The sequence below is a fragment of the Henckelia pumila genome, chromosome 1, assembly GCF_033568475.1.
Source record: "Henckelia pumila isolate YLH828 chromosome 1, ASM3356847v2, whole genome shotgun sequence".
Lineage (NCBI taxonomy): Eukaryota > Viridiplantae > Streptophyta > Magnoliopsida > Lamiales > Gesneriaceae > Henckelia > Henckelia pumila.
Genome location: NC_133120.1, coordinates 94,065,135 through 94,090,481, shown reverse-complemented (window position 1 = coordinate 94,090,481; position 25,347 = coordinate 94,065,135). Strand labels below are relative to the sequence as shown.

Genomic DNA, 25,347 nt, shown 5'->3' with positions numbered 1-25,347 from the left:
TTTTTTGCTATGATATTTGGGCTAACTCCTAGCCACCAATATCATTTATCAATAATAATGCTCTTTGTCTTTTACTTTGTTTTCATTAACTAATTCCTTCCCATTTTGCCTCTTGCAGTTTGTCTTTGCTATATCAGCCCAAAACCAAATTGTCATGTCCTGTGTTAGAATACACGTGGTGTGGTTAATATATATATATAATGAGGTCAATGAGACTGAATTTGTATTTCTTAATAGATAAATGTGTAAAAAGAACTAGATAAAATATATAAACAAGGTTTCAAATTTATTTTATTTTATTTAAAAAATTACCGATGGTATTGGTAGCCATACAATAATAATAAAAAAAAAAAGCAGAAAAGAAAGAAGGAATCATAGCTTTTTGCGAACTTATCTGTCTATATTTACCTAATTTGTAAAAATGGAAAAAAAGGAACAAGTCTATGTGATTGCAAACACTCATACATATCGATTCCTTTGGTATATTTCTATTTCCTCCATGGAAATGGTGGCAGTATTTTATGCAAAAGATATAAATTGTTACGATTCATCTCCTGGTCCACTCGTAATTTCAGAGATTTTGAGACGTTATTATATTATATTATATTTTTGACGAAATTAAAATCGTAAAACACCAAAATAAATTAATCCATTCATGTTAGGTTTATAGCTATAATATTCGATTTTTTTAAAACTCGGGATTAAACAAGAGAATTGACTTGCTGCTAAGGCCTAAGAATAATGCTTGCTTGATGAAGAGAATATAAGATATGCAAGTGGTTTGGAGTGGTACGCTGCCATGAAAGCAATTTCTGATTTGTTTATATAAATTTGTGAGTGATATTAAATTTATTTTAATAATAAGAACTAAAATATACTTATATTCCTTATCCGCCAAGCTGGCAAGTCATGTACCCTCATGCTGGGATCCCCTAAATAATTTTCTATTGTCATTTTATTATCATATCGATTCTCTTCTGTTTTTAAAATAAATTAATATCGAGTTTTTGTCTTTTCGAAAGTATATTCCAAGCTTTATTATTTTTTCACCCTTTTTAATCTAAATTATAGATAGTCGATTAAAAGAATTAAAAAAATCTTATTATATATAAAAATAATAAAGTAATTACTACTTATCTCAAAATAATAATAATAATAATAATAATAATAATAATAATAATAATAATAATAATAATAATAATAATAATAATAATAATAATAATAAAGTATTTACTACGAAATGCCTCGGCCTGGAGAGAGTCCACGGACCAAATTATGTTTTTGGGCCTTTTCTTCTTGTGGTTGTTTGTTTCCTCTTCATGTTGGGCTCGTTTTTGTTTAGATATAGGCCCAGAAATAGTTGCACCGACGGTGGTCCATTGATGGCAAATTATTTATCCCAAATTTTCGAATGCTCGGGCTTCCGGGACAATAATTTAGGTAGTGTGTACGTTTTAATCAATGAAATGTTTGAAAATTTAGGTAGATCGATTCCTCAAAATCAAAACGCATTGAAAGAACATTGAGTTACACGCTCGCTTTGATACGTACCTTGCACTTTATTTGAAAAATGAATTTAGGATGGTTGTATAATTTTAAGTATTATACCTAATTCAATGTGTAATCATTAATGTACATGTAGCATAACCCTAAATTGAATATCCTAATAATCGCTGTTTAATTCATGTAGATCAAAAAAGATACAATATGAAGAAATTTATGTTTTTGGTATGTGTGGACTGTCAGATTCCAAAGTGAACCCTATTGGACACATACTTTTTGACCGAAAAATCATGATAATTTCTTTGACGCTGTCACCAGCGCATGCATTTGGCTAATTTGGTTTTCAGTCCCCACACTTATTTATTTATTTATTTATTTATTTATTTTTAATTACGTTAGAATTCATAGTCGCGCGCTATCTTACTCTAGATATCGAGTAAACCTCCGAACTAACATAATAACCTGCAAATTACGCTAGCTAAAGAAAATGTTTATATCTTGATATCTGATCAAGTGTTCATCTACTCCACCATTTAGGTCACTATTTGGGGACAGTCCCCATATTTTATTGTTTAAGTTAGATATGGCATTTTTTTAAAGTGGTCCATTGTTACGTGACATGAAATCACTAAAACTCTATTGTGGTTGTAGAGTTTATTAGATGAGTTTCTTTAATTTTCAATCTTTTTTTTTAAAAAAAAATTAAAACCCAAAGTTTAATTTAATGGAAAGATTGTGAACTTAATCTTTCATATTCGGCTATTTTTAATTTTAATCATTTATGTTATCGAATATTTGACACATACATGTGACCTCGAGCATGGTTCCGTTCAGTCTCTTGCTCTATAACTCCATAATAAAATTATAACTTTCCGACAATATTATACACGTCCAAGTTTTCAAAAATAAAAAATAAAAATTTCATGACGAAAAATTATCAACTCCAATTTTTCTCCGACAAAAATAAATCTGAGAGCTACCAATGGAAAGTGATTTTTTTTCCCCTTTGCTTCTGTCAATTTTTATAATCATTAAATCGAAGGAAAAAACTATACCAATAGTAAAATTATTGTGATCGATCAGTTTTGTCGTCAGCTCCGTGACGTCACCAAAAGTAGCCATATGAAGTTTCCCCCTAAAAAAAAGAAAAGGTAGCCAGCAATATGAAGACCCAAAAATAAATTTAAAAAAAAACATTTATTGGCGGCTTCAAGTTGATATTTTACACATTTTGTGGCCAAAACAATAATAAATGGTATTTGTTAAAATGTAATAATTTACAGAGACCCAGCCTATGCATGGGATAAATTCATACTATTGGTACTCACTAACCCAAAAAATGCATAGTTATGCTCTCGTGTGGAGTTTATCGAAGAAATTGTAGTATGTGGACGATACATATATTAATAAACGTTTAACTTAAACATTTTTTACTATTTATTAAGTTAATTTGAGTAATACATAATAACTGGTGATGTCATGGTTTGATTTTCAATCTATTTAGAATGCTCTTCATCTCACACTCTTCAATCCACGTTCAATTCATTCAGTTTTTCTAACACTCGCTTCTCAATCAAAGCAAACGTGTCCACTTTTTCCAAAAGAAACAGATCCCAATCACACCCGTTTAAGAAAACCCCATCCCCATCCTATTGCAGAGCATTAAAGTGCTCTTTGAAAATCGATCGGCTGATTCTTTCGTTTCATGGAAAACTAGGGTTTTTCAGGGGTTATTTAGCTACAACAGGAACCAAAAATTGGTCGATGATTAAATCTTATTTATCCAATTCTAAGAACTTCATTGAAAACACCCGGATATATAGATTTTTCTCCAGTGAAGTGCCAGAGAAGAAAAGTAAGACCTTATATTTTTAGTTATATGTTGAAAATTTGGAATTGTGTGCCAATGGTCGTGCTTTTTAATTTGTTTGTTGTGTTTTTCTGGCTAGATTACGAAAAATTTTATCCCAGATAGAAAAAATTAATTTCGGAAGCAAAATGAGCATAAATCTGGTTCGAAAGGTTTGTTATTCTTTTCTTATTTTTTGCGTAGCAGGCAGTCAGTGAAAAATTGGTACAACTCAACAAACAAATTCATAAAATATTTGTTAATTATATTACACACGTAACGCGTGTGCATCGTCTGCTAGTTATCAAATGAATTTTTATTGTTTAGAAAAATAATATCATAAATTTTGAGTACATCATTATGTGTTTATATATTATTTAATGTGATTTATGCTGAATTTCAAGTTCACTTAATAATGATGTCATTTGAAATCAATTTTATTTTATAATATTTACTTATGAATAAGTAAGATATTGATTTAAAATTTGATTTGTTGGTTTATTATTAACAATAAAAATATAATTGAAATCCATAGATTTTAGTCTATATACCGAGGGCACCCCTAATGTTGATTTGGAATGCATATGCTATATTATAATATAATTGCACCCGAATATTTACTTGTATGTTGTAAGAAAGTGGCACGAAATAATGATTGAAATTTCGGATGTTCGAGTCTTCTTCCCACTCAATCAAAAGGAATATGAAATTCCCATTGAATTTAACTCCTTCACACGTTCATACCTAAGTGTGGAAAAAATAACAAATATATGAATTTTTTTCCTACGGATTACGAAAACTAAAGTAAATTTGGAAAATTTATCTTTTTCTTCTTCTTAAAAAAAATAAATAAATAAAAATTAATGAGCAAGTCTTCATCTCTTAATTAAAAAACATTCAAATTAAATGAATTTGTTTTTATTAAAATTCTTGTATTCACCAAATGCCGAAAAGAAAAGAAAAGAAAAGAAAAGAAAAGAAAATGTATGTGCTACACAAGGGGAACTGGATCAAATTATTGTGTTTTTTTAATGAAGAAAAAAGTTCCATCGTCCTTCCATGTAATCATTTAATTATTCTTCACTTTTTTGGATCAAATTACAATTGCATAATATTATTTAAGCTAAACATACAATAATTTTCTATTCAAAAGTGACATATAATATAATGTTTAAACTGTCTTACGATTAGAAGATTTAAATTGAACATTGAGTCTTAAGTATCCAAGTTTCAGGCTCGAGAAGTAGATTATTTTGTACAAAGAATATTTTTGGAAACATTCACAAAGTTTCCGAGAATTTGAGCTGAAAGAAACATAAAACCCAAAAGTCCGTTGTGACAAGTCAACTTAATATGCAGTTTCATACTATAATCAACCAGACCCTCATCGTTAATTGGTGAATTTGTGTTGTCTCCCAGGAAAGTCAAGGATGCACACAGTTAATGTTAAATTCTTGTTATTTCATTGAAATCTTTTACTTTTTGCTTTTTCAAAACGATGGATTAGGTGGTCTAATTTTTTATTTTCGATTATTTTGATCGAATTGCTCATGTTACATCGAAAAATTATGACATAACTTTGAAAAATGTCGATTTTTCAACTCTCACGTCAGTAATTAAAAAAAAATAATTGAAAATTAAAAATTATTATCCCAAAAACAAGCTTTCAAGAAAACCGAAAAACAAATAATTTAATTAAAGAAAAAGGTCATTTTCCCCCACCAAATTTTTGAAAAATAAAAAGATGAATTTGCTTCAAATCTCTTCATCCAAATCTGACTTTGCATTCTGTGTTTGTCAGAAAAACGTGTTTCCACTCATATACTAAATGTTTTAAAAACAGTTTACGTAGATCGAAGAATTTAAACATATAATTTTTTTCTGAGAAAGAGCCAATGCAAATTAAAGTTATAGAATCGGAGATTTATGTAAATTTGCCCGAATTAAAAGCCAATTTTATAAAGTTTTTTTTAATTATTTTTTTTAAGAAAAAAAGAAATCCTCCTCCTCCTCCTCCTCCTGCCTTGCTGCAGATTCGTCTATAAATAAAATTGGCCATTGAATTCTAACACTTGGCTTTCACAGTCTTTAATTCTCCAAAAATGGACATCACGGTTTTGGGCGCCGTTTGCCTCGCCGCCGTTTCATTATTTCTCTTCAGAAGATTCCTACATGGGAAAAAGCTTAATCTACCGCCGGGCCCGAAGCCATGGCCCGTCATCGGCAACCTGAACCTCATAGGCTCACTCCCCCACCGATCACTGCACCAACTCTCCCAAAAATACGGGCCCTTGATGCACCTCCGTTTCGGGTCTCACCCGGTGGTGGTGGGCTCCTCCGTCGAAATGGCCAAGACCTTCCTCAAAACAATGGATCTGACCTTCGCCTCGCGTCCGAAAACCGCCGCCGGGAAATACACCACCTACAATTACTCCGACATCACCTGGTCACCATACGGGCCGTACTGGCGCCAGGCCCGAAAGATGTGTTTGATGGAGCTTTTCAGCGCGAAAAGACTCGAATCCTACGAGTACATACGCACCGAGGAGATGAACTCCCTCCTCCGAGACTTGTCCGAATCCGCGGGGAAACCGCTGCACTTGAAAGATAATCTCTCCACGGTGAGCTTGAACGTGATCAGCAGAATGGTTCTGGGCAAGAGATACACCGATGAATCGAAAGATTCCGTCGTGTCCCCGGACGAGTTCAAGAGAATGCTGGACGAGCTCTTCTTCCTCAACGGTGTGATCAACATCGGGGATTTGATTCCGTACGTGGGTTTCATGGATCTACAGGGATACGTGAAGAGGATGAAGATCGTCAGCAAGAAATTCGACAGGTTCCTGGAACATGTCCTGGATGAACACAACGCCCGGAGGAGGAAAGGGGTAAAGATTGGTGGCAGCAAAGATATGGTGGATGTGCTGTTGGATCTTTCCGAGGACCCCAATTTGGAGGTGAAGCTGGAGAGGCATGGCGTTAAAGCTTTCACTCAGGTACGTATGAAGAAATCACAACTCTGCGAATTTGTTTTGAAAGCCTCGATCCAAATTGATTTTTAAGGGTTGTCTAGGACTTGCTCGCCGGTGGGACGGAAAGCTCGGCGGTGACGGTGGAGTGGGCCATCTCGGAGCTCCTGAAGAAGCCGGAGACTTTCGTCAAGGCGACGGAGGAACTCGACCGTGTCATCGGCCAAAACCGGTGGGTGCGAGAGACGGACATACCTCGACTCCCTTACGTAGACGCCATTGTCAAGGAAACCATGCGGCTACATCCCGTGGCACCGATGTTGGTTCCTAGGCTCGCACGGGAGGATTGTAAGGTAATATTTGGTTTTGATTTTATATTTTGATGAAATGTTGATGCTTTTTTAAATTTATGTTTCTATGTCAAAAGTTTTATCTTTTAGTGGCAACTCAATGTGTATGCGTTATAGGTGGCAGGATATGACATACCAAAGGGGGCGCAAGTGCTAGTGAATGTGTGGACAATTGGAAGGGACCCGTCACTATGGGAAAACCCAACTGAATTTTGTCCCGAAAGGTTCATTGGAAAGACCATCGATGTAAAGGGTCAAGATTTTGAGCTATTGCCGTTTGGATCGGGCCGGAGGATGTGTCCGGGCTACAGTTTGGGCCTGAAGGTGATCCAAAGCAGCTTGGCCAACCTGTTGCATGGGTTTAATTGGAGACTGCCAGAGAAAATGCATCCCGAAGATTTGAACATGGAGGAGATTTTCGGGCTTTCCACTCCAAGAAAGATCCCACTAGTGGTGGTGGGGGAGCCGAGGCTTCCACTTGAGCTTTATTCTCTTTAGTTTTTTTTTTAAAATATGATTATGATGGCTTGCTCGTGTTTTTAGTAATAAAATATAAATAAATCACACCAAGGACTTGATGTCAAGATTAAGTTCTTTGATACAAAGAGAAGGTGAAGAAACCATCAGTGATTATGATTTATGTATTTGTTTGTGCTAATAGAAGTTATATTGAGGTTTATAAAGGAAAATTCTGCAATGACTTTGATTTCAAACCGAGTATTTTCTTGTTATATTAAACGTGAGCTCGAACTTTGAGCACATATACCACGAGTATCTGAAGGCTAAAATTTCTCAACTTGTGAAATAGAAATGAGCCTCTTAAATGACCCAAAGTATTTGAGCACAACATTCAATGACCAGCAAAATAAGCTTAGTTTCCTGTGTAAATGGATTGATAAATGAAAAACCAATTGTTTTTCTATGAAGAAAAAGCTCTGCTTAGATCTCAAAGCAGTGGCAGATACGAAAAGTTATCTTGGATGTTTAGCTCCAAAAGGAAACGATACTCGTTGCGTCATCCCTTGGAAGGAGGAACTGTGGTCTTGAGAAATATTGGAAGCAGGCGATCCACACCTTCTTCCTCCTCTTCTGTTTCTTCAACAGGTTGACCACCCTGCATTTTTGGGATAGCAAGTTGATAATTTGGGCTGATCAAAGTATCTTGTTAGAGGATGCCATACTGCGTGATTGACTTTGGCAACGAAATCTTGTTTCTGCTCCTGGCCAACTCCAGTAGCATCTGTCAACGAGTTTGGAGTCAGAAGGATCATGTTTGAACATTGGTAAATTCACATACCCGCAAATATTTGGCGAATGCAGCATTCATAATCAAGTAAGAGAAGAATTCGAAAAAGTAAATATCTATCGGAACAAAGAAAATAATATTTTTCCAGAAGTCAACTAACTAAATCACATTTATGATTGAAAGTCCAAGACGAACCAAAAGTATAAACCAAATGTTACTGGAGTTATGGAAGCAAAACATAAATATGTATGCCATGTGACTTCACCCACAATTTCCAATCAATAGAACAATAATTTCCAATCAATAGAACAATAAACACAAGAGTACAATAAAGGTCAGATTACCTCTCTTGGTGGAGGTTGCGAACTTTCCAGAATGCTCTGAGTATACCTGTGCATCAGTCAGCACATCGACCCGGGGCTCATAAACATCAACGTTCATAGACTTTAATAAAGTTTTAACTATCAATGCATCCCTCTGCCATTTCTCATAGCTTCCCACTGATCAAATCAAAACATTAACAAGAATAATCTTTTACAAAAAAATAACACAAAAATATAACATTGACACAATAAAACGCAAAAGTGCAATCCCAAGCACTCAACAAAAGATACCCAATTTTCAATTCTACTTCACAGAAACTAACAAACGAGGAAGTTTTCCTCACAGGGCGGCCCCCAAGGCTTGAACAAAACTGGAAAACAAGCTCAAAAATTCACCAAAAAGTGAAGCAAAGTAGTGCCGGTTGCGAAACGGCAGCCTAATGAAATCGACAGAAAAGCTGCACTTATAACACCCAAATTCGAAGCAGCTTCTTAAAAAGCTCACATTCTAACTCAATAACCCAATAACCCAGAAGAAATCGGAAATCGAAAGAAAATCACCTGAGAAGACAACCCGCAACCGAAATTGCGACTAGGCATCTTGAATCGCGAGGAACAAAGCCGCTAGATCAATTCTGGATTCGGCGATCGAAGATTTAGGATTCGGGCGGTCGAAGGCGGCGAAGATGGCTGTCGATTTGGGAAAAATGGAGAGAAAAATAAGAGAGATTTTTACTATTACTTTTTAAAAAGGGTTGTCCGATATTTTTTAATTTATAATTATAATTTTCTTGTATAATTAAATCATTTTTAATCTCATATTTTAAACTAATATATCTTGGGTGTTTTTTGGGGTTTTTTTATAATTAATTTAAAAAATAAATTTTTTTTTGTCAATTTTTTTTTTTCAAAAAATATTTTGAGTGGTGGGAGCGAAATCTACAATTAAATTGCAACGCGAGAACTAGCAAATTGATATGAAAAAAAATTGGTATAAAAAAAAATCTTGAATCGCGAGGAACAAAGCCGCTAGATCAATTCTGGATTCGGCGGTCGAAGATCTAGGATTCGGGCGGTCGAAGGCGGCGAAGATGGCTGTCGATTTGGGAAAAATGGAGAGAAAAATAAGAGAGATTTTTACTATTACTTTTTAAAAAGGGTTGTCCGATATTTTTTAATTTATAATTATAATTTTCTTGTATAATTAAATCATTTTTAATCTCATATTTTAAACTAATATATCTTGGGTGTTTTTTGGGGTTTTTTTATAATTAATTTAAAAAATAAATTTTTTTTTGTCAATTTTTTTTTTTCAAAAAATATTTTGAGTGGTGGGAGCGAAATCTACAATTAAATTGCAACGCGAGAACTAGCAAATTGATATGAAAAAAAATTGGTATAAAAAAAAATCTTGAATCGCAAGGAACAAAGTCGCTAGATCAATTCTGGATTCGGCGGTCGAAGATCTAGGATTCGGGCGGTCGAAGGCGGCGAAGATGGCTGTCGATTTGGGAAAAATGGAGAGAAAAATAAGAGAGATTTTTACTATTACTTTTTTAAAAAGGGTTGTTCGATATTTTTTAATTTATAATTATAATTTTATTGTATAATTAAATCATTTTTAATCTCATATTTTAAACTAATATATCTTGGGTTTTTTTTGGGTTTTTTTATAATTAATTTTAAAAATAATTTTTTTTTGTCAATTTTTTTTTTTTTCAAAAAAATTTTTGAGTGGTGGAGTTTTGTAAAAGTAGTGCAAAACTTCACCACAAAGAGCGAACTCTACAATTAAATTGCAACGCGAGAACTAGCAAAACAGTATTTGACACGCAAATGTATGTCCACGTGTTTGTTTAAATAAGTACACAAAAGAGCTTGGAGCTTTGTATTGGGTTCAAGTAGTGGCTTCCTATAATGAATGTCTAAGATCACTTTGACCCGACAGTGGAAATTAATTTTCCAAAAGCTTCTAGCATCTACACAAATCTAAATGTTTAATTCTACATTATTCTATATAAGGGTATATATATAAAAGTGGTTTCTACTCAAATCTAGACTGTTCTAGGATATATACAACCTCCAAAGGTACCACCGTACTTTAGAAATTTTCGGAATGCGCAGGAAGATGTCGGTTCGTGACAGAATGCTGCTGCCTTTTGTTTTTTCTTTTTTAAAAAAATTTATTTGAAAAAAAATTTTCTTTTTTATTTATTAATTTAAATATTTTTTATGTGTTGGATCGGATAAGAGATTCGTCCATGGGAAACAATGTCATTGGAGTTTTTGTAATTAAAATGATTGTTCACCGAATAATCCTTTTTTAAAAAAACATTATTTATCCTAAAAATATTAGTTGATTTATCATATTTATTAATTTTAAAAAAAATTAATATTTTTCATAGGTTGCATTGGATTGGAAATTCATCTATGAGATGTGTGAGAAAGTATCATTGGTATTTTTGTGATCTAAAATAAAATAATTGTTAACTAGATATTTTTTTAAAAACATATTTTTTTATCCTAAAAATATTAGTTGATTTATCTGATATTAGTTATTTTAAAAAATTAATATTTTTCATAGGTTGCATTGGATTGGAAATTCATCTATCAGATATGTGAGAAAGTATCGTTGGTATTTTTGTGATTTAAAATAAAATAATTGTTAACTATATATTTTTTAAAAAACATATTTATTTTAAAAATATTATTTGATTTATAATATATTAGTTGATTCAAAAAATAATAATATTTTTAATGAGTTGCATTGAATAGGAGATCCGTTTATCAGATATGTGAGACAAAATATCATTAGAGTTTTTGTAATTTTAAAATGATTGTTAACATGAAAACATTATTTTTTAAAAAAATATTTATTTTAAAAATATTAGTTGATTAAAAAAAATTAATATTTTAAATATGTTGGATCGAATAAGAGGTCCGTTTATCAGATACATGAGATATTATCTAAAGTTTTTATGATTTTGAAAATGATATCTAACCGGATAACCATTTGTTTTTAAAAAATTAATTTATTTTAAAAATATTAGTTGATTTATCATATATTAGTTGATTTAAAAAAATTCAAGATAAATCAACAAATATTTTTTAAAAATTAGTTATTCGATCAACGATAATTTTTAAAATCACAACCATATCTAATAGACGGATCTCCTATTCCGATCAAATCATGAAAAATATTTTAATTAAAAAATAACAAAAAAAAAAGAAGGTTTGCAAAACTCCACCACTCAAAGTATTTTTTTTTTAAAAAACTATTTTTATAATTAATTAGGAAAAACCCTATTTTTTATATATATATATATATATATATATATAGTAATGATTCCTTAGCACACTAGTGTGCAGGATTTTATGTGCACCGCGTGATGCTCTCGTGAACATTTGAGATGTTCACACGAACATTTGAAAAGAAAAATCAGATGTTCGCATATGTTTGCGTGAACATCTCAGATATTTGCGCAAATATCATGCGGTGCACATAAAATCCCTGCATATTGGTGTGAAGGAGATTAATATTATATATATATATATATATATATGACAAGTACTTACATTATCCATGTTCCGATGGTGAATTAAGTAAATCAAAGTCCGTTGAATCCACCAAAGAAACAACAAATTAGCTAGGATCGACCAAAAAACATAAAAAAAACCCGCCGGATAAATGGACAATTACAAAGCAACTCGACGAAATCCCAGCTGAATTACATCGGAAGAATTAAATCAAACGAAGAACAACATAAGCAGTAATCATGTATAATTTAAGCTAGCTACGTATGAAAAGTACTATTTGCAGTACTCAACAAGATAATAAGCAACCTAGGCCAATGTGATCAATTCAATTGTTTGTTTGTTTCCTTGCAAATAAAATGTTTGGGTTGGCACTAAATTAATCATTCACGCTTTATCTTGGCTTTGGTCTCGGAGCGATCCACTCTCCACGTTAGATGTCTTCGAAGTCCACTTGTCCTTGATGCTGCTCTCCTGCATATATACAACAACTATACGTGGTCAAAAATTCAATTTTCCCTGTTCTATATGTTTTTCAAATATATCATTTTCAAAAAAAAAAAAGGGAAAATTGTATATATCAACCTTGTGAAATTCCGTGTTAGTTAATAACCCACTGTGAAATTTTTTTAAGCTAATAACCCCCTGTGATTCTAGATTTGTAGCATATGGCTAAAAAATGACGAAAATACCCCTAAACTATTTAATTTATCATTTATTTTATGTAGGGGTATTTTCGTCATTTTTTAGCCAGAAGGGGTGTGTATGCTACAAATCTAGAATCACAGGGGGTTATTAGCTTAAAAAATTTTCACAGGGGGTTATTAGCTAACACGGGATTTCACAAGGATGATATATGCAATTTACCAAAAAAAAAATTACCTGCGCTTGGTCGGGCTGACGTAGGCTTGGGACCGGGATAGAGGTTTGCCTAGGTGCACTGGATCATTGTGGCACGGTACTGGAAAAGTTGCGAATGGGGCGGACCGGATCTTGAAAAGGGTAGAAATCATCCGATGAGTGAATGTTGCTCAGTCCGGGCTCAAATTGCACATAAGTAGCCTGATTGGTGTTGGAAGCATGGGTCATGGTTGATGGTGCACAATGTCCTACGTTTCCGCAATTATTTTGGTTCTCGTTTTCGGGTTGTATCCCGGATATTTGAGACGACTGGGGACATGCGTGGGTTCGACCTAATTGAGGCGTTGACACGAATTTTCTTTGCTTACTGTGATGTGGCTTATTGAGGTCACGAAGCACATGAGGAAATCTCCTTTCTTCTGGAGTTTGCCAATTATTGTTTCGACATTTCTGCTCAAAGTGAAACATTTTAGAAGAAGATATCAATCCATCTAATATATACCGGAAAATTGATTTAAATTTGTGGTGTCTACACATTACACTACACTTATACTAAAGTTTCGTCAATCAGTACTGCATAGATTGTATCACATACAGATTATGTGCATATTCGCATTACATGCATTAAAGGAACGTAAATTTGTACAAGAACTAGTATATACAAAGAGTTTAGCCCAAATATAATATATACAACAAAGAGCACCTGGAGATGGCTTGCCACTTGCATTCTTGTGAGACCCGGCACATCCATAAGCTCGAGAATCTCCTTTGGAAAACATCCTACAAATTAACATGTCAATTATTCCACCAATTAAATATATCAATAAATTGAAACGAAAGTTTAATACAACAATAAAGTTACTCGAATTAAATCCAACTACACTTCCCATGTAAAAAACTTACTCCCTTCACCAAGTTGTGCCACTGCATCCACAAACTTGGCGTGAAGCTCTTCCGTCCAGTCCGTGTAAACTTTCCTCTTGACCCCTTTGTTGCTATCATCATCTATAACCGTACCCTTATGATATCATTGATCTTCTTCGCCCGCTTGTCCTTTGATTTTTTCTTTGGCTCGACCTTGGCCTCAGGGGTTCTTATCATCCATCCCTAATCTTTTGTTGCGCTTATTCGCTGCTATTTCTTGAAATCTCTCTTTGTTTCCCTCGCTCCTCCATTTTTCTCTATAAACATGTTGCCACATACAACGTAGGATCTCCATTGTCGCAGGTTTCTTGATGAACATGAATGCCCCGTTCTCGAGTGCCCTCGTGGCCAGGTATGTATCGTCAATTGCCGACATGACTACATCATGCATGCGGAAGGTAACTTTGAAAGAATTCACGAAAGATACCGTTGTTAATTGGTAAAGAGAAGACGAGTGAAGGGTCGTATTTATATTAGGTTTTTAAATTTTTGAAATCATGTATACTTTTAATTTTAAATGGACCATTCCAAAAATTATTGCAAATTTTATTTTATATTGGTGATTTATCATATTGCTGGATAATTAATTAATGTTTTGTCTAATATTTTATTATGAAAAATGCTCACAAACACAATTTTTATGCATGTGATATGGGAGGAATCAATATTTACTCAATATGTTAGAAAATAATATAAGACAAAATATTATGATTATATAAAACAAATTGTTGTAATAATAACATGAAAATAGGATTGATGTGGGTGAGATTACTGCTTTGCATATATATTTTTCATTTGAGTTGTCAATTGCACGCATTTGTTGTGTGACCTAAAAAGGCTTGCTTTTAAGGCACCATTGCCTTCTTGCCCTAGCTACTTATTGTCTTGCTTGGTACTAAATGAATTAAGTTGTCCATACATACCAAGAAATGCGGGAATATATGGGAATGAGGTTGATATATATGGTTGGGAAAGTAGATGGATATTTTGTTCGGCATGGTGTCGAACACAGTGGATACGAGTTGGGTTCGGGGTGGATAAGAGGTGGAAACTAAAACACCACTGGGTTTTTAGTCAAGGGATCACACATTGACGATTATTGAAGTATGTATATGATTGAATCTTGATGCACAGAAGTGGGAGCAGCTCCAGAGTATCGGGCGAGATGTGGTGGATTTTCTCTTACCTAATGACCCGGATGGGATCCGGTTGTTGCTGGATCTTTCTATTCACAAGTTCAATCCTTGGAAATGGGCCCCAGACTTCGTCCTGCAGGAGTTTATTGACGTGAGTCAGATTATTGCTTTGCAATTTAGGGGTGAGCATTCGGTATGTTCGGTTATTCGACGATCGAACCGACCCAAATTATTTTTGCATAACCAAATCGATCGAAAAAATCGAACCTATAATTTTTTGGAAAAGTGAAAAAAAAAATCTTAAAAATGAAGAGAACACAAGAAAGAAACTTCTGTTCTGTGATTGAAATTTAGTAGCAAAACCGTGCAATTGTTATCATAAATCTCATTCTCAGCCTAAAAATTGTTGGTCCCAGGTGCGGCATCACGAGATAGAAACTATGTAAATTAAAGAATAAATAGACACCAAGATTTACGTGGAAAACCCCCAAAAATTATTAGGGTAAAAACCACGGGCAAGACCAAAAGATTCCACTATAATATTTGGAGAATTACAACCTCTCTCTGTGTTTCCAAAGAGACACTCACTCTCTTATACAGGAGAAAACCTATCTCACAAATATATAGAAATAACTAGGGAGAGAAGAAATGCACTCAAGAACAGAAGAATGCTTGAGGCTGAGGGATGATGAGAATGGTTAAGAGGAGCTCTATTTATAGAGCTCCCTCCCCTCGTACGTGAGTGAAGTTTTCTTCACTCTTTCCTACAAAATTTCTTCATTGGATGACTGCCACCAGATTGGACCGATTCCTCCAATAATTCTGCTGCCTCTGAAGACTTTGGGACATGCATTAAATGCATGTCCCCTGCCCACCTTTGCTGACATTTCTCCCACTTGGAGATTTGATTGAGAATCAAGCACATCTCCACACATCTTTTCAATCTTGCCATTCCTGCTGCTTACGTTTCTGCTAGGCCACTTGAGGATCTACACCATTCAAACTTCTCTGCACTCACTGGTTTGGTCAGAATATCAGCAATGTTATCCTTCGTATGGATCTTCTGCATGTCCACACTTCCTTCCTCTACTACTTCCCGAACAAAGTGAAATTGAACTCCAATGTGTTTAGTCCTGGAATGAAAGGCTGGATTCCTTGCAATGTGCAAGGCACTCTGACTGTCACAAAACAGAGGAATCTTTTCTTGTTTGTGCCCAAGCTCCTCCAATAACCTTTTAATCCATATTGCCTCCTTGCAAGCTTGAGTAGCTGCCATGTATTCTGCTTTCGTTGTAGATAATGCCACAACTGTTTGCAGTTTTGAAACCCAGCTGACTGCACTTCCTGCAACTGTAAACACATAACCAGTAGTAGATTTTCTCTTATCTGGATTACCTGCGTAATCTGAATCCACATTGCCCCTGAGTGTAAAATCTGATCCTCCAAAACATAATGCAGCATCCGAGGTACCCTTAATGTATCTAAGGATCCTCTTAACCGTGCTCCAATGCTCTTGTTCAGGATTCGCCATATACCGACTGACTGCTTGTAGTGACCCTGCATGGAATCACCTACTAACTGGCAACTAATAGCATGCATTAAACTTAATACAGCAAAATACTTAACAGAGTAAAAACGTGCGGAAACTTAACCATAATTTACATATCAGCTTAGTAATATAATCCAGACTTAAATCTGTAGTGATACAACCATATCGAATTTCTTAAAATAAACATTATACAACTAACAAATCATGTTGTATAATAAACTCCTCAAGGCTCCTGCTAGACTTGTCAAATTGGGCTAGGCCCGTCGGGCCAGCCCGCCCCGCCATGGAAATGGGTTGGGTTGGGTTGGCCAAATCTCAGCCCGTTTGGAGGCGGGCCAAACGGGCTGAGCCCGCGCGGGCCGCGGGTTAGGGCGGGCTGGCCCACCGCGGGTTGGGCTGGCCCGCCAAATATTTTTTTTTTTTTTTGCAAAATTGTATTTTTTTTAGTGTTTTTTATACATATTTTTTAGTTTTATTGAACTTATTTTGAATGAATTTTGATGATAATAAACTATGTAGTATTTTTAAATTTTTTTCATATTTTTTTTTACTAATTAATTTTATATATTATTAAATTGTAATAGTAATACTTTTTAATATTGATTAAATTATTTGATTAAATTTTATTTTTCATTTTCTTACCATTTCAAGTGTTTTTAATAATTTTGAATTTAAAAATTAACATTTATTTTATAAAAAAAATTAATAAAAAATTAGGCGGGCCGGCCCGCCCAACCCGCGGCCCAAGGCGGGTTGGGTTGGGCTGAGCATTTGGAGGCCCGCCCAAATGGCGGGCCGGCCCGGCCCGCCCCGCCTAAAGGCGGGTTGAGGCGGGTTGCGGGCCGGCCCGCCCCGCCGGCCCGTTTTGACATGTATAGCTCCTGCTCCCTAGTCCTGCCTTGAACTACCAGCTCCGTCCATCCTGCGACCTGCCCCATGGAATAGGGTGTCCAAGATAACAACTAGAACGTGAGCACTACGCCCAGTACATAGACATGAGTAAACATATGTATATAATGCATGCAACATGATGACTGGTACATGGTCATCTGAAAAATCATGCTCAGAACCGGCGCCATATGAGTGCTGCCACCGCACGGATCAACCTCTGGGTGCAACCACACTCGTCTAGTACACCAGAGTAGACAGACATAAATGCCCCCGCCGTCGCGGTACTCTCAGTGACAGACTATCGAGTATAGAGCTGAGCGGCTCTATAATCAGGTATAACAAGGAATAGGCTCAACGTGTATATGCTCATGACATATGAGTATAGAAAACGGTAAATCATACATCATGCCATATAATAATGCCAAATAAATGCAACATATAAACATATATACTCGCTGACAATCTCAGTCAATGTGTACGTACCTCTAGGCTAGTTCAAGTAAAGTAGATCCTAGGTTCCAAGCCTATATTCAAAAGTTCACCGTATCACTACACAAGTTCTATAAGCCTTAACTAAGCTAAAAAGTACTCCCAAAACTTAAATCGATTCCCGGACCATACCTTCGTCCGAAGTAAGCCCTTTGAAGATGCTAGTCCCGGATGACTATAACCACAACTTGGTTATTCCAGAACTTCGATTATAACCGATAGGGCCCTCAAGTGTATATCTCACACTATATAACTGAAGAAGGAAACTCGGGAATTCGTAAATGAACTCTGAACGGCCCTATTTATAGCCAAATTTCTCGGCCAGGATCGGAACTTCCGATTTCGGAATCGGAGCTTCCGATCCAGCTCATTGCGTGCATGTCTGCCATGCCAGGATCGGAACTTCCGATCTACGATCGGAGCTTCCGATCTGCTATATGATCGACACTTGTCAAAACTCGCGACTGAGTCATCGATCATTGCTGGCAGCTGGGGATCGGAACTTTCGTTCCAGGATCGGAGCTTTCGTTCCGATCGGAGCTTACTATCCAGGATCGGAGCTTACTATCCGGCCCAAAATTAAAAAGCCCAAATTTTACTTCTGAAGTCCAATAACACTCCGAAATTGGTTAAATACCAACCCTTAATCATGTTTAACATATTATTATCTTAAAATGGTATCTGGGTTACTACACTGCTCCCACTGCTTGTGAATGTCTGGTCTAGTACAGATCATAGCGAACATTAAACTTCCCACTGATGATGCATACGGTACTCGAGACATCTCCATCTTCTCTGCTTTACTGCTAGGACACATCTCAGAAGATAACTTGAAGTTAATAGGAAGAGGGGTTGAAATTGGCTTACTATCTTGCATGTTGAAGCGCTGCAAGACTTTCTTCAAATAATTTTTCTGGGAAAGCCAAATCTTCCTATTGCTTCTGTCTCGGTGAACTTGCATCCCTAGAATCTTGTTTGCTGGTCCCAAGTCCTTCATATCAAATTCTCTAGCCAACTGTGCCTTCAATTCTTGGACCCGATCTTTGTTTGGGCCTGCTACCAATATGTCGTCCACGTACAACAGCAAAATGATATAATCATCATCACCAAACCTCTTGAAATACGTACAAGGGTCTGCACTGAGTCTGTTGTACCCAAGGCTCATGATATAGGAATCAAATCTCTTGTACCAACACCTCGGCGCCTGTTTGAGACCGTACAGAGATTTATTCAACCTGCAAACCAAGTTCTCTTTGCCTTTTTCTGCAAAACCTTCTGGCTGAAGCATATAGATTTCTTCTTCAAGATCGCCATGAAGAAATACTGTTTTCACATCTAGCTGTTCCAGATGTAGGTCAAACACACAATGCCAATACTACTCTGACTGTTGAAAGTCGAACCACATGAGAAAATATCTCATTGAAGTCAATACCTTCTTTCTGAGCATACCCTTTGACAACCAATCTCGCACGATACCGCTTCACTTGGTTATTGCCATCACGCTTGATCTTATAGATCCATCTGTTACCTATAGCTTTCCTCTCTCGTGGTAGTGTAACAAGATCCCAAGTTTTGTTTCTGTCCAATGCTTTCAATTCTTCCTGCATCGCTGTCATCCACAGGGATACATCCGAGCTTTGAGTAGCCTCATGGAAACTCGACGGCTCACCATCCTCTGTTAATAGACAATATGCAATGTTGCTTTCAGTGACATAATCTGAAAGCCAACCTGGTGGTCTTCTCTCTCGAGTTGACTGCCTTACTTTGGAAACCTCTGACTCAACTGGTTCTTGTTCCTCGTGCTCTGGTACTGCTTCACAAGAAACTTGATATTTGTCTGTCTTATTTTCCACCTGAATGATAGTAGTTTCTGAATTCAGTGTGCCTTTGTCTCCCTTCACTTTATCTTCTTCAAAGATAACATCTTTGCTGATGATAAGCTTGTGGACAGTAGGATCCCACAAGCGAAACCCCTTTACTCCATCAGCATAGCCAAAGAAGATGCACTTTCTGGATTTGGAATCCAACTTTGATCTTTCTTGTTTATTGTACAACACGTACACCGGACTTTCAAATGTATGTAACCGAGAATAATCAGCTGGCTTGACAGTCCACATCTCCATCGGAGTCTTCAAATCAATCGCCACTGAAGGAGAACGATTGATGATGTAAGAAGCGGTTTTGACTGCTTCTGCCCAAAATGACTTTGGTAGACCCGCAGTACTCAATATGGCTCTTGTTCTGTCCAACAAAGTTCTGTTCATCCGCTCCGCCACTCCATTCTGCTGAGGCGTGTAAGCCGTCGTGAACTATTTTTTGATGCCCTCATGATGACAGAATGCATCAAATTCATCACTGGTATATTCTCCTCCATTGTCAGTCCTTAAACACTTGATTTTCTTATCAGAATCAAGTTCAACCCGCGCTTTGAAAGCTTTGAAGATTTCGAAAACATCTTATTTTTTCTTGATTGGATACATCCAACATCTCCTAGAGAAATCATCAATAAAAGAGACAAAGTATCTCGCTCCTCCTAGGAATACCACCGGTGCTTGCCAAACATCAGAATGAATCAGCTCCAATATGCCTTTACTTTTGGCAGTAGACGTGCCAAACTTCAATCTTTGTTGTTTACTGGTAATACAATGCTCACAAAAGGGTAGATTCACTTTTGTAATCCCCGGCAACAGCTTCCATTCTGAGAGAATCTTCATTCCTCATTCTGACATATGCCCAAGCTTTCTATGCCACAACACTGTTGATTCTTCCCCCAAACCAATTGATGCAACAGCTAATTCCGCCTCTTTGTGTGTTTCCCCCAACAATACATACAGATTTGCAGCAACCTTTTCCGCTTTCATAACCACAAGCGCGCCTTTCACAATCTTCATGATCTATTTTTCGATACGGGTTTTGCACCCAATATCATCCAATTGCCCCAAAGACAAAAGATTTTTTGTCAGACCCTTCACATGTCGTACCTCCTGTATGGTGCGAATAGTGCCATCAAAAATTTTGATTTTGATGGTACCGACCCCAGCGATTTCCAAGGCATGATCATTTCCCATGAATACAGATCCTCCTGAGACTGGTTCATAATGGTCGAACCATTCTCTCCTTGACGTCATATGCCATGTCGCTCCTGAATCCATAATCCATGCATCACAAAATTTGTGTCTTCCTTCCGCAACTGTTGCTGCTTCGTTGAATAATATTTCACCACCGCCTGAAGTACTGGCCACATTTCCTTGAGATCCCTTATCGATGCTCTTCGTACACTCTCTCTTGAAGTGACCTTTACCGCCACATTTAAAGCAGTAAATATTCTTCTTCTTACTTCTTGACTTGGATCTACCATATCTGTGGCTCCCATTGGAGTCACGCTCCGTCAATCTTTCTCTCGTCATCGGTAAAGCCTCTGCTTGCTTCGATGTTGCCAACCTATCTTCCTTGTTCCTTCGACGACTCTCTTCTCCAAGAACCGCAGTTAAGACGTCGTCAAAATTTAAATTATCAGAAAAAACATTGTTGGTAACATTGATGATAAGCTGATCGTATGAATCTGGTAGACTTTGAAGTAGAAGCTCCGCACGTTCTTTTTCCTCTATTTTATGCCCCATAGACGTGAGCCGAGAAAATAGAGTATTCAATGTATTGATATGGTCGGTCATCGATGAGGATTCCTCCATCCGAAGAGTATAAAGCTTTCTCTTTAGGAAAATCTTGTTGTGCAGTGACTTGACCTCGTACAATTTTATCAGAGTATCCCAAATAACTTTTGCGCTTTTTATTTCAGAGATACTTGACAAAACTTCATCCGCTATAGCCAAGTGCAAATTGGCAACAACATTGTGATTCATCTCGTTCCACTTTTGATCGTCCGTGACATCCGCCGGTCTATCTCCAATAGCTGCCAAGCAACGTTCCTTTGTTAGAATTGCTTGCACCTTCAATTTCCACAGCAAAAAATTGCTTCCGTTGAACTTTTCTATCTCGTATTTTGCCGTCATCTTGACTACAAGAATCCTGCCTTATAAAATCTTCAAAAAATCTTTTCTGATGTGGAAGATCAGTCAAAGCTGCAACCACAGAGCATACTCAGAATTTTAAGAAATTTTATGCCAAGGCTCTGATACCACTTGTTGGTCCCAGGTGCGGCATCACGAGATATAAACTATGTAAATTGAAGAATAAATAGACACCAAGATTTACGTGAAAAACCCCCAAAAATTATTAGGGTAAAAACCACGGGCAAGACCAAAAGATTCCACTATAATATTTGGAGAATTACAACCTCTCTCTGTGTTTCCAAAAAGACACTCACTCTCTTATACAGGAGAAAACCTATCTCACAAATATATAGAAATAACTAGGGAGAGAAGAAATGCACTCAAGAACAGAAGAATGCTTGAGGCTGAGGGATGATGAGAATGGTTAAGGGGAGATCTATTTATAGAGCTCCCTCCCCTCGTACGTGAGTGAAGTTTCCTTCACTCTTTCCTACAAAATTTCTTCATTGGATGGCTGCCACCAAATTGGACCGATTCCTCCAATAATTCTGCTGCCTCTGAAGACTTTGGGACATGCATTAAATGCATGTCCCCTGCCCACCTTTGCTGACAAAAATCAGTCATATTGTTTACGAGAAAAATCACGAGAGTTTGGGAAATTAATGAAAGGGGTGAAGTACTGTTTTAAAGGAAATTTAATCGGACCTCACCTTCGAAAAATTGACTTTTGAGAGAGGAAATATAAAGCAGCGAACCGGTTGGACCAACGACGAGAGCAGAGAGATGGAGAGAATAGAGATAGAATCATAGAACGATGCCCTGTGTCTCTGCAGACTGGAATTCAGGGATTAACGTTGCGGGCTTCTAAGTTTTGAATATTGCAAGTTTATGGGTCATGCCCAATTTTATTAAAGAATGTATAAAAATATGAAAAACAATCTATTTTGAAAATCGGTTAAATCGGTTAACCGATTTTTTAAAATCAAAAACCGAAACCGAACTGATTTAACCGATTTGATCAATTTTTTTAAAAATGAAAACCGAAATTCCGATTTAATCGAACTGAATTTCCAAATTAGATCGGTTCTGTCGGTTAATTCGGTTTAACCGAATTGATGCTCACCCATGCTTTGCATATTTTCATTTTGAATTTGAATTGCCAATTGCCAGCCTTGCTTTTAAGTACCATTTCTATTTCATTCTTTGAGCATGCAATAAATATCGGGTTTTTTTTTTAAAATTATTTAAAAATTAAATAATACTATAAAACGCCATCACAAACAACGGACGCTGCAGTAAGTTGTACCATGATGGCACGGTCCCCCATGGTAATAATAAGATCGTACCCCCCATGGTCCAATATTTTTTTAAATATTTTTTTAATTATAAAATTTATAAAATATATATTATTTTTTTTATCAAATATAATAATTTATTTCCAAAACTTTCAATTTTTTGTTTTGATTTTGATACGATAATGAGCTAAAAAAAAATTTATAAGACAAAAATGAAAAATCTAATATAATTATTTTTAAAAAATTATAATTACAATGGACACAAAAAATAAAGATTGTTATTGTGTCTTGAATGTATTATAAATTAAAGAATATGTTATCAATTATAGTCCAACAAATATATCTCGTCGAGTAAGTTTAGAAAAAAAAAAATATAATGTGATGATTGAAAATTAGCCAAAAAGGCTAGGATGGAGAACAATATTCAACGTGAAAGAGTCAAGGTGGAGATTGTTGAAATATGATTCTATCAGATTGAATAAGAATAGAGAAGATATCAGATCAAATAGTGCATATCAGATGAGTTCAGTAATCAGATGAATTCATAGTCCAGATCGAATACTGGGATCAGATCGAAGTGATGGTCATATGAGTCTTCGGATGAGTTCATGCAGATCGATTGCTCAAGTATTGTGACTTGGTTAGAAGTCAAATGAAGTGTCCGAGAAGCTATAAGCTTGAAGGCAGATCAAAGCAGATTGAAGTAAAAAAGCAGATCAGACTGATGTGAGAAGACTTATCGGGTTGGACCATGTTGACTTTATAATTGGGCAATAAGTTATTGTTGACCTAAAGCCCAAGATGAAAGTCGGTGATTTCTCTATATAAGCAGATAGAAGTTGGCCGAAACGAACATAAAAGAAAATCAAAATTCTTTAGAATATATTGAGAGAGAATGAGGAGATATTTCGGAGGAGAAAACTAAGCGAAGATTGTGACGGGAATAATTCAAGGATTCAACGCTTGAATTGAGTCTGTATCTATCTTGAGAGTTTGTCTTAGTCCATCTCTATAATAAGCTATGTTCTTGAGCTTGGTTTGTTCTGTTGGTGATTAATAAAGTGGTTATGTTGCTCTCCCGTGGACGTAGGCAAATTCCTTGTCGAACCACGCAAACACTTGTGTCGTATATTTGCTTTCGCGTGAGTGTTGAGTTTGATATGTGTGCGTTGGTTTTTTATATGTTCGTTGGGATTGTGTTCTTGTGTGTTCGCTTGTCTGTGAATTCTCGGAATATCAAAACACTTTTGGATTGATTCATAACAATTAACAGCCCTCAATACAAAGAGTTTAACTTTTTGTGGAATTTTTAGATTCCATAGAAGCTTCCACCAAGACGAAAATGACTTCGATGACTGCTCGGGGTGAGGAAGGAAGCCACCCATCTCCAAAAGATAACCAGTTTTCACCGTGTACTATCCATTCTTGGTCCACTTCCAAAATCTCTGATCTCTCTTACCATGAGAAGGTAGTGGGATCTTTAGTATTTCCTGCACTTCAAAATAAAGAAAGATTGTAAGAAGTTTTGGCTCATCCCAATTTCCGTCTCTACTAATTAGCTCTGCCACTTTACAATCTTCTAAATCTTGACACATAACTGAGCTTCTTCTTGTTTCCAAACCATTAATCCAGGCATCTTTCAAAACTGAAACACTACTTCCATCATCCACATACCATCTTAACCCTTTAGCTAAAAGGTCCCGACTTCAACATAAAGATTGCCATATGAAGGAGGGATTCACACCCTTAGGTGCATCCATAATGTAGCGACTCGACCCGGATCCACTACCTAATCAGAGTTAAGAGCATAATTAAGCATGCATTAAATAAAATCGTTGCGAAAGACTTAAATACAAGAAGACCGGCAGAATACAACCGGCTAATCAAACTCGATTTATACAACCCAATCGAATTACTTTAAATAAAACCTACAGCTAATCCTGCTGTCTTCAGGTCACTGGCTACTCCAGGCTCCTGGTGCTCAATCCTGCACCTACACCTGCCCCGTCGAATAGGGTATCCAGATACACAGAAAATACTGGACGTGAGCTCTAAGCTCAATACGAAAGCACGGATAAACATACAAATATGATGCATGCAAATGACAGGGTATCCATATCTGGGATAACTGTATACAAACTGCTCAGACTAGCGCCTGGAATATAAGCTCGTCACATCGGGGTAGCTAACCACTGTGTGCGACCACTCATTCCCGAATCACGGATGCGGACCATGGAGTCCTCGAGGTATCAGTACCTAAGGGTACTCGATATCAAATGTCCTAACATGGCTGAGCAACCCTAACTGGCTCATCTCGAAAGATATACAGACGTACAGACACAAGATGATATGCACATGCCGCATAACAATAATAACATGCAAACACATAAATGCAACATATAAGCATGCATATCCGCT

The 25,347-nt window shown here is 36.2% G+C and overlaps 1 protein-coding gene and 1 long non-coding RNA gene across 2 annotated transcripts; one reads left to right on the top strand and one right to left on the bottom strand.

Moving 5' to 3' along the window:
* The first annotated feature begins 5,149 nt into the window (after positions 1 to 5,149).
* Positions 5,150 to 7,360, top strand: LOC140887964 (trimethyltridecatetraene synthase-like). Its single transcript, XM_073295615.1, has 3 exons — positions 5,150 to 6,348; positions 6,426 to 6,674; positions 6,789 to 7,360. Exons 1-3 carry the CDS (start codon positions 5,455 to 5,457, stop codon positions 7,167 to 7,169), a joined length of 1,524 nt encoding a protein of 507 aa, XP_073151716.1. The 5' UTR covers positions 5,150 to 5,454; the 3' UTR covers positions 7,170 to 7,360.
* Positions 7,361 to 7,447: 87 nt separating this feature from the next.
* Positions 7,448 to 8,968, bottom strand: LOC140887973 (uncharacterized). Its single transcript, XR_012152059.1, has 3 exons — positions 8,802 to 8,968; positions 8,262 to 8,417; positions 7,448 to 7,911 (listed from the first exon to the last, which is right to left on the bottom strand). It is a non-coding gene; the product is annotated as an uncharacterized lncRNA (long non-coding RNA).
* Positions 8,969 to 25,347: the final 16,379 nt, after the last annotated feature.